General features: G+C 42.0%; 2 protein-coding genes across 4 annotated transcripts; both read right to left on the minus strand.

Moving 5' to 3' along the window:
- Positions 1-1551: 1551 nt before the first annotated feature.
- On the minus strand, positions 1552-3952 carry gja2 (gap junction protein, alpha 2). The gene is made up of 3 exons (XM_028420853.1): positions 3860-3952; positions 3677-3752; positions 1552-3001 (listed from the first exon to the last, which is right to left on the minus strand). Exon 3 carries the CDS (start codon positions 2951-2953, stop codon positions 1892-1894), a length of 1062 nt encoding a protein of 353 aa, XP_028276654.1. The 5' UTR covers positions 2954-3001; positions 3677-3752; positions 3860-3952; the 3' UTR covers positions 1552-1891.
- Positions 3953-5030: 1078 nt separating this feature from the next.
- gjb1a (gap junction protein beta 1a) lies at positions 5031-8258 on the minus strand. Of its 3 annotated transcripts, XM_028421353.1 has the most exons (3): positions 7579-7665; positions 7075-7106; positions 5031-6649 (listed from the first exon to the last, which is right to left on the minus strand). In XM_028421353.1, exon 3 carries the CDS (start codon positions 6633-6635, stop codon positions 5913-5915), a length of 723 nt encoding a protein of 240 aa, XP_028277154.1. In that variant the 5' UTR covers positions 6636-6649; positions 7075-7106; positions 7579-7665; the 3' UTR covers positions 5031-5912. The 3 variants fall into 3 exon arrangements, with proteins under 3 accessions (XP_028277154.1, XP_028277153.1, XP_028277155.1); XM_028421352.1 differs by lacking the exons at positions 7075-7106; positions 7579-7665 and adding an exon at positions 8137-8258; XM_028421354.1 differs by lacking the exon at positions 7075-7106 and having other exon boundaries at positions 7579-7678.
- Between the last annotated feature and the right edge of the window lie 1638 nt (positions 8259-9896).

The raw sequence follows: 9896 nt of genomic DNA on the forward strand, positions 1-9896 counted from the left end.
CTGAGCTAGACTATAGAGCATGGTCCAATGTTTTCTCCAATAGTGGGTCAAATTTTGACCAGTGGGTTAGGGATGGACACTTGACAACACAACAGCAAGACCAACGAATATAGCCTGTTTATGAACTGACACAATTCATCACTAACAGTAATACAGCCCCTCTTTGACTCATCCTAAAAGCGTGCACTCTGTCTGCCTGATTTATGAGCAGCAGTGTGACACGGTGACGAACGGTCTCTGCGTATCCCTCATACTATTCTGGCTCAGAGATTCGGTTGCATCTGGTTGTAGCCTAGAGTTCACACTCTTAACCCCCCATCACCTGTTCACTCTTCAGCCTTGTTCTGTCAGGAGAGATCAGCTTTGAAGAGTTGAGGGTTTGGATGTTAGTTTACAAAATTAATGGAAGGCAGTGCTAACCAGACCTCCCAATTTCAGTGATCAGATTATATGGGGATTATGAAATGTAAGCATTCTCACTTTAATTCTTAATTCCTAAAATATCAAGACATAACATTAAAAATTGGATTTAAATCTGATAATCCACAGATGTTTGCACAGCCATGACTGTGACACAAGTGACTGTGGGGCAAACAAGAGATAATACACTATCTGTCCCATCAGTGTCTGGTTCTTTTAACATCATTTCCCTAATATTAGTGCTGCCTCATGATTTATGAAAGACCCTCTGTCTTCATATCAGCTAAACTACTGTAAACAGCTTGTGAGCGTCACAGAGAAGAAACTTTTGGTCCCCCAACCCTCCTATTTTACCCACAATGCTCTTCCAAGTGTGCATGAGAGCTATTTATAGCCATCAGAGAGGAAGCCTTTGAAGCACAGCTCTCACCAGTGTATGATGGCATGTGTTAAAGAAATGGGTCCATCCACACCAAACTTAAACTGTGTGTGTGTTTGTTGCAGCTGGTAAAGTCCAAACTATAATAGCAATATAATAGTAAAAAATGATACTTCTTTGTTTTTTTCCTACAGGCGGCTGCACTCTGTAATTTGATTTGTGTCAGATTTTAAGATTAGAACTGACCTGGGAAGCAAAGTAAAAACTGTAAACTTCCCTGATGCTGTTACAGAGCAAAACAAACTGTATAACATATAGCTTCCAGACATGAGAAATTTACATTTTAAATTGAAATTGAAATTTGGCTGGAACATCAGTCATCTCATAAGAAGCTTATGTAGTTTGGCTCTGGAACTGTGACATTTGCTGAGCGGTGGGATGAATAATGCATCTTCGTGGCTGCTTATTTCTTAACATGTGATGCTGCATGAGCACAGAAAGAATACATTCAGTGCATTTATGTGACATTTTTAGCAGCCAGAAATAAAAAAAAATCTTATGTGAAATGTGTGAAACAAACAAGACAAGATTAAAAACAACAAAAAAATTCTTTGCACAAGTCCGTTTAATCAGAATTCAATACATCACAGCATAAATGTACATATACACCATAAATGACTGTGTGGACATGTTTTCCAATAACATAGTAATAAACTGTGTAATGTACAATTTTGTGCATTTGTTGTCACAGTTTTAATTTAAGTAAAATTCTTGTAAACAAAGGAGTCCGAGGTGAGGTTGGAAGTTCTTAATGACAAGATTATTGAGCAAAACTGTAGCAACAGTGAGATGTGGAGCTTCCTTTGCATAATGCGAACGTAGTGAGAGAGAAAGCAGCTATTTTGCTTATTCTGGGATTAGGCAGACTTTGACATATTGGTGCATTTCTCACAACTTAAATTGTGACTTGCTCTTTGATCACAGTTACAGGTTTTGTTTAGTTTGCTCAACAGTTTTGTCTCTAATGTCTTCCAGACTCATAGTGGCTTCTCCTCTCGTTCCTGAGTGTTTAGAGTAAAATTCAGAAGGTCCTCAGATCTTCAGGTCATCCAGTCTGCTCTTGTTGTTGCTGTGTTTACTTGACTGACTGTTCCTGCGCTGATTTTCAACAGGCAACTCAAACACAGGACTCCTCTCCTTCAGATCATCTCCCTCTACTTTACCTTTTCTCTCCACAGCCATATTGTCTCTGTTCTGCTTGTAAACCGCTTTGCTGTTGTAGGGGCTGTAGGCCGAGTTGGGCTCTGGCATGCTATACTTTGAGTCTGAGGGAAAATGTTCAGGCACTGCAGGATGACCAGGAAAGTAGTTGTAGTTTGGTACATAAGGCATGACCACCTCACTCAGGGCTTTGGGAGCCTCGTTTATGGCCCGTGATCGCCTGTAACGAAGACCCTGGTGGCATTTTGTGAACCCTAGATGATACATTTCCACCAGGTTTAGCAGCAATGAGATGCAGGCCACAGCCAGCATGAACAGGATGAAGACTGTCTTCTCAGTGGGTCGGGAGATGTAGCAGTTCACCACATTGGGGCAAGGCCAGCGATCGCAGGTATACATTGGCTTGAGATCAAAACCATACAGAAAGTATTGAGCCACAATAAAACCCACTTCAAACAGGGTCTTGAATATAATGTTAAAGACGTAGGTTCGCAGCAGTGCACCTTGCAAACGCACATGACCCTGGTCGTCCTTAACTGGGCCCTTCTTGGGCTTAACGAGTAGCTGCTGCTGCTGCTTTTCATTCTGCAAGGCCTTGTCCTTTTCTTTCTGCTTCTCCTTTTCCTCCATGCGGACCAGATGGAGGATGTGGCCCAGATAAATAAGCGTGGGCGTGGAGACAAAGATAATCTGCATCACCCAGAAGCGGATGTGAGAAATGGGGAAGGTCTTGTCGTAGCAGACGTTCTGACAACCGGGCTGCTTGGTGTCACACGTGAAGCCGGACAGCTCGTCTCCCCACACCTTCTCAGCGGCGGCTCCCAGCACCAGGATGCGAAAGATGAACAGCACTGTCAGCCAGACTTTACCCACGACGGTGGAGTGTTGCTGGGCACTTTCCAGGAGCTTCCCTAACAAGTTCCAGTCAGCCATACTGGCTCAGAATTATACCCTCAGCTTAATTGTCAAGACAAGAAGAGCCTGTAAAGAGAGGGAGCATTTTTAGATTTCACTACTCTTTGGCTCTAATTTTCTAACAGTTTTTAAAGAACTAAAACAAACTAATACAAACTTTATCTGAACTTATTACCAGAGTATCTTTTCATTCACATGCAGCATAATAAACAAGTAGAGTCAAAAGTTTATAAGCTTAGAACATTTCTTTCCTGCAATATTGATACAGTTTGCAGATACACCTCAACCAAAGACTACTGTATTTATCACCCCTCTAGGGGACTGGCCAAAGGCAGCATCGACCCGTTCTGAATCCACTGTTTGTGTTAGTCCTATTCACTACATGCTGATAAAACAGACCAGGACGCAGCTGACTGTGTGTGGAAAAAAAAGCCCTGCAGCAGACTGGGTGAGACATTCGGCCTCAGCTTAGATCTTGTGACATAGTACCCAACAGTTGTACTCCCCGACTCCAGAATTAGGTTTCTAGTTTATATTTCAGGGTCTAGCCCAGCAAAAAAGTAAAAATAGTTGGACTTGTCCTTTAAAAACAGGTGATCAGAAGTAGAGCACCTGCTTAAATCACTGAGTTTCATTCATTTCTGAATGCTACTGTAGCGACATATTAGCATTTTTAGCTGTGGTACAGTTTTCTAATTATTGACTAAGACATCCGGGGTGTCCTCATTAAGAAAGACCTACCTGATGATGATCATTTCCTTCAGAGTGACTGAGCTGCTTCACAGAGAGGCCATGCTCTCCTGAACCACTGAGGGAACTGCAGAACAAAGACAAACTTCTCAGATACTTTTCACTGAAGGCTACCTCCAGCTCTGACCTTATATCAGTCTGCTCAGTGTTCAACAAGCCACCACAGCTTCTAACCTCAACAAGCTCAGATGAAAAAAATCCCCGTCAGTAAGGAAGAAAGTCTAAAACCGCTCTCTCTTATGAGGTGTTTCTCTCTGGGTGAGTGGCAGCTGAGGAGCCCAGTGAGGATGCGGGTTAGAGTTTACATGTCTGAGTGCTCTAAATATAATCCACGGTAAAGGGAGTGGCTTTGTTGTCACACTTATAGTGGTCTGACCCTTGACTGTGTGGAGGAGCTACACAGAGCATAGAGCCATCCCTCAGTGCACCCTGTGGATAAGAGACAAGTGTAATACATGGAGCTACAGAGAAAGATGCACAAACATTTTAATCCTTTATTTTCTGATGAAGACCACATAACAAGGCATAACTAAATATATTTACTTAAATACACTTTTAAATATGTTGCATTGTTCCAAATGTAAATACAAATGAATTAACTTAATCTTCCATTTTTAATATGTTAATTTTACTGTCATACTTTCATATTAATACCGTAACACAATATTAATATCTTCTTCCTTCTGATTGCAGTGCACGAATGACCCAGAACTCACCTGAACTTTTGTCACACACTGATCCTAATCCCATATTACAATAATAGGAGGGTTTTTAGTCTTGTGCTGCCAATATGCTTCTCATCAATCTGACCTCTATAGATGTGTGTGTGTTGACGTGTTCCATAAAAAGAAAACTGCACTCATTCCTCGGTCATGGCAAGTTCAGCTGTCCGTAGGGTCAGCCATTGTCACCCACAAGCTGACCCCCCCCCTTACATAGTGACGCTATTGATAACCCCAAAACTCTGCACTCTGACCTTCATGAGGAGAATTTAATCAGCCTGAGATGTATCCTCACAGGTGGAATCGCAGGATCTGGGGACCTCAGGGCTAAAGATGGCGACGGTGCCGCTAAGTGTGTGATGAAGTTTCATTCAGGCCTTTTTGTTTTCTTCTCAGTCACACTGCTGACAGCTGAGAAGAATCACAGAGGCACCGCTGTGAGCACAGCTTGCTTTATTTTTTACAGATGACGGCTGTTCTCTGGTCAGTTAAAAAAATAAAATAAAATAATTTATCATGTTGAAACAGATACCATCAGTCAGGTTTGGTAAGCCAGAAAAAAAATACACAATTACTTCAACTGATTTTATTGTTGCAAGTGCAGAATATATAAACCTCCAGCGTCAAAATCAATGCATTTAAATAGGAACGTTTAGCTTTCAGTAAACATAAGAAAAAACTTTCAAGTGTTTCTTTGTTCTGAAAGGCAAATACTGTTATATTTGACATACGACGTGTTTATCATGTATTAGTTACATGTTTCCAGTAACAGCTGTGATCATATTAAGGAAGGAATCTCTGTAGGTGTGTATGACTATGTCTGTTCACCTCCCTTTAACAACAAAGTGTTTCCGATTTACTTCACATTTTATGTGTGTATTGCTGAGGACCCATGTAATTGCAGTGTTGAGTCAGATGTCATGTGGATAAAAATTTGTCGACAGGCAGCCTCTTGAGGGTAGTGGCACACAGTGACCTCTGGAACAACTGAAGAACCATTAAGCAATGACTCCTAAGTAGGAAATTTCACTTAAGAGGTCTGTGTTCTACCTGCTGTCATCTTTGACAGCTCATTCACTGACTCCACCATTTCATGATGATCTTTGAGTAAGGCCCAGGTTTGGCATTGCTACAGGAGGCAACATTCAACAGTGTAGTACACGGGCCCCAAGGATCCAGATGCTGTTAAACTACAGCACCCAAATAGTAAATGGCGGCCCATACATATCATAATTTAACATTTTCATTTCAAGATCTAAAGTTAGAACAAAGCTGTAATTTGGTCAGAGGGATTGTTGTCTTGTGAAATGTTACCTGCACAAACATCATGTTATTACATCAGCAGGTTACAGAGTGTTTTGGTTCTGAAACATGAACTGCTGGTGCAAAACTGAACTGGATGCGTTTTATCACTGACATTATAAACCACTGGATGAATTATCAGCGTGTTGTCATATACACTACAGCTTATTACTCACAAGTTAATTCAGATGTTACCTGATTGGTTAGTACAAGCAGAGTTTTTGCTGGATCCATGCTCCCACAGATGAGTCTCCAGCATTGTGCAAATGTTTACTGCAGGCCTTCCCCACCAAGAAAACCACCTCTGCAATGTTGAGCAGGATACACACGCCTGACGCGGCCAGCATGAACACGGTGAAGACAGTCTTCTCTGTGGGCCTCGACACAAAGCAGTCCACAGTGTTGGGACAGGGGTACGAGTCACACTTCACCAGCCGGATCATCTTGTAACCGGGGTAGATCATGTAAAACACATACATGAAGGTGACCTCAAAGATAATGCGGAACAACAGGCTGATGACATACGTCCACCACAGGGCGCCTGTGATTTTCATCTTCTGGGTCTTGATCTGCTCCAGGTCTTTTGGATTGGCCCGTCCGGACAGTTTGTAGAGCCTCTTGTCCACATGACGGCGGTGGGCCACGTGCATGGCTACAAGGAGGGCGGGAGTGGAGACCAAGATGAGCTGGAGCGCCCAGAGACGGATGTGAGAGATGGGGAAGAAGTGGTCATAGCAGACGCTGTTGCAGCCTGGCTGCTGGGTGTTGCAAGTGAAGCCAGACTTCTCGTCACCCCACACACTCTCAGCTGCGACCACCAGGACCAGGATGCGGAAAATGAACAGGACGGAGAGCCAGATGCGACCGATGCCAGTGGAGTGTCGGTTCACACCGCTGATGACAGCATAAAAGGAGGCCCAGTTCATCTTTGGTTCCGGGTCTGAAGCAAGAAGCACATGTGAAAAAGCATCAACATGTGGAAAGGTTTCACCAGCACACACAGAACAAACCACTGCAGGAACTCATCAGTATTAAAGTACACTACAAAGTTACTTCATATTTCCACCACAAAAATACAAAAATAAATAAAACAATTAAAAAACAAACTTATGTAACTGTTATATCATTATTTTTCACAGTTACCAAGCCATACAGCACTGTAAGAGGCACAAACAGCATGTTTTACTCATTCTGAATTAAATTCAGTCAAAGCTATTAATGATGAAATAATTTTTTTAAGCAAAATTCACATGAAGGTTATAAGGATTATAGTGACAGTCACTGTGATGATTTAAAAAAAAAAGAGTTAACTCAAAGTGGCCGCTCCATAATAGTGCACATTTAGTAGATATAGTAAACCCAAACCTGTCTGTAGACACAGCAAATTTAGGAGCAGCCTGAAATAGTGATCAGATTATTATATGATAAGGAAATTTAATATATATATTATATATGTATACATTTTAAATTTAATGGATATAATGGCTGATAGTTTACAAAAGTCAGACATAAAAAAATAGCAAATAGACAGATTAATGGAAAATATTGGTTATAATACTTGCATCCCCACAGATAGGACTGAGACTATAGGAGATAGGAACCATTAGGAGTTGCGGGTTCTGCTCCAAACCCGCTGCTGTTCATTTAGTCAGAAGAATAATCCGGATTATGGGTTAAAATATAAAAATAGTAGTAGATTGTTAATCTACAAATTACCGCATCTCCAAAAGGTCCAACAATAGTAAAAAAATTTTCTAGTTTTTCATCTTACAAAATCAGTAAACATCTTCTCTGTGCAAAACACTACTGACTGTTCTGTGACTACCACCATGTTTGCATTTCCAGTCAATGTAGGATCAATGTTGTTACCGGGCTCAGCTGGAGGTGTAAGAGGCATAGGAGGCAGTGTAGAGGACAATGTTGAGCCGCTGCTTTGGCATGGATGTGACTCCAGAGAAGAAGAAAGCCTCTCTGCCTCCCTCTGCAGCTGGCAGGCCACTTAAGAGTGAGGACTGGCACCATGTGTCATGTGACATGCTTTCACCAGTAGCCATGGTGTAGCATGCAAAGTGGGCATCTGCACCGGGCGTAACGGTGTCTGTAATACTTTCCACTATGGTTTGTGCCCCAACACGGTTTTTAATAGCAAATCATTATCATTATCATCAACTGCTTCTTAAAGTACATTAAATAACTAAACTAGCTGTGTGGCTGCATATAGTCACTAAGAAGGACTGCACATAAACACATTTTTGGATGACATTTCACATTTGAAAAAGAACTTTTCATCTTTTTGTGTCTAATTCCTAAAATAATAAGTGTCGAGTTAGTGAACAGTAGAGCAGAAACTACCTAGAAACCTGCTGAATACAATCTATACAACATTTCCACTGCCTGGTGGCCAAGGGGGGAACTAAATCAACTTACCTTCAGCAGCAGCTTGGAATAAAATACATCCAGTAACATTTACGGTGACATCTGCAGATTTTTTTTTTCTTGTTCAGTCTGTGAACAAGAGTATCAGAGCACCATGACTTTGCATTGCTAATGATTTCTCTCACACTAGCCACTGCCCTGCACTGGGGAGGTCATATGCTTCTGTGCACAGAATTTGCATACAATAGCCCCATTTACAGTGACCACACAATCAGCTTCAGAATTCAGATCAAACGTTGTCATTTCTGCCCTGCCGAAGAATCTGTGTGGAGGACGGCGGCCTGTCCTCTTGTCCTCATTGTGCTGTGTCTCGCAGAGGAAGTGGAGGATGTTTTTGACGCAATGTGGAGTAAAACATAAAGGTCTAAAACAAAGAATGACTCACAAAATCTAATGATAAGAGGACAAAAGATTATTAACATAATAATCAGTCTCATCTAGGTTTTCCATCTCAACCTTTACGCCTAACATTTAACCACTGATTTAACCAGCGGTGCTTGGCACCAACAGATATTTGAGCTTAGCTTTAAACCACACTTCAAAAGTGACAGAACAACCAGACTGTCTATTTCTAACAAGACAAAACAGTTGTCTTCATTATTTAAACAGCAGGTCTGACGTCTCGTGGCTCTCCTGTATTGTAACTGTTTTTCAGTTCCACTCCATAAACTTTACAGCTGCATGTGTTTTTATGATGGAGTCGAGGTGTCAGCAGATAATAGTGTACTGAGTAGTCACAAGAATATTATAGAAATACAAACAAGAATATTAGACAGCAGTATGTCTTCCACTTTGTGCACCTGCACTCTTCAGGCAGTGTGAGTATGTAGGTTTGAGACAGAGTGAGGAAGAGAGGGTGGACTACTATGGCCTGGCCTGGAGTGGTGTCACATGTCACAAGACATGCAGCATAGTGGTGACAGTGTTTTGTTGATTTATTTTAATAAACTCTGCTTGAAACTTTGATGTAGGCATGTTTAAGTATTTGAAACTCTGCTTGTGTCACATATGATGTAGGCATGTTTAAGTATGAGATTGAATTATTCACTGCTGTACTGTGTGTGTGTGTGTGTGTGTGTGAAGCTGTCCTCTGCTTCAGGTCTTCAGTCAGGATGACATCTGGAGGTCATTAACAGTAACTGCAGCAGTTTAGTGATGGTCCTAACAGACACTCTTTTATTAAAAATAAGTGCTGCACTAAAATGAAAAGCACCTTAACTCCTCAACCCAGGCCAGCTGTCATCCAGCAGTGATCAGCCAGGCAGCATTTACATTTCTTTAATATTCGTACAAGTTCCTGGGTGTTCAACTGGACAATAAACTGGAGTGGTCCACAAACACTGAGGCTGTTTACAAGAAGGGCATGAGCAGACTGTACTTCCTGAGGAGACTCAGGTCCTTCAATGTCTGCAGCAGGATGCTCCACATGTTCTACCAGTCAGTCATGGTGGGCACCATCTTCTTTGCTGTGGTGTGCTGGGGATCAGGCATTAAAGCAAACGACGCCAACAAACCGGACAAACTCATCAAAAGGTTTTAAGCTTGCCAACCTGGAGGAGGTGGCGAGGGAAAGAGTGCTGCTGAACTGCTGTCAATCATGAACAATCCCTCCCACCCTCTCCACGACACCATGGACAGACTGAGAAGCAGCTTCAGCAGCAGACCCCTGCTGCCCCGCTGCTCTAAGGAACGGTACAGGAAGTCATTCCTGCCGTCCGTCATCAGACTGTATAACTCCTCTGTGACTGTCA

Source organism: Parambassis ranga, chromosome 14 (assembly GCF_900634625.1).
Source record: "Parambassis ranga chromosome 14, fParRan2.1, whole genome shotgun sequence".
In the NCBI taxonomy this organism is placed as follows: domain Eukaryota; kingdom Metazoa; phylum Chordata; class Actinopteri; family Ambassidae; genus Parambassis; species Parambassis ranga.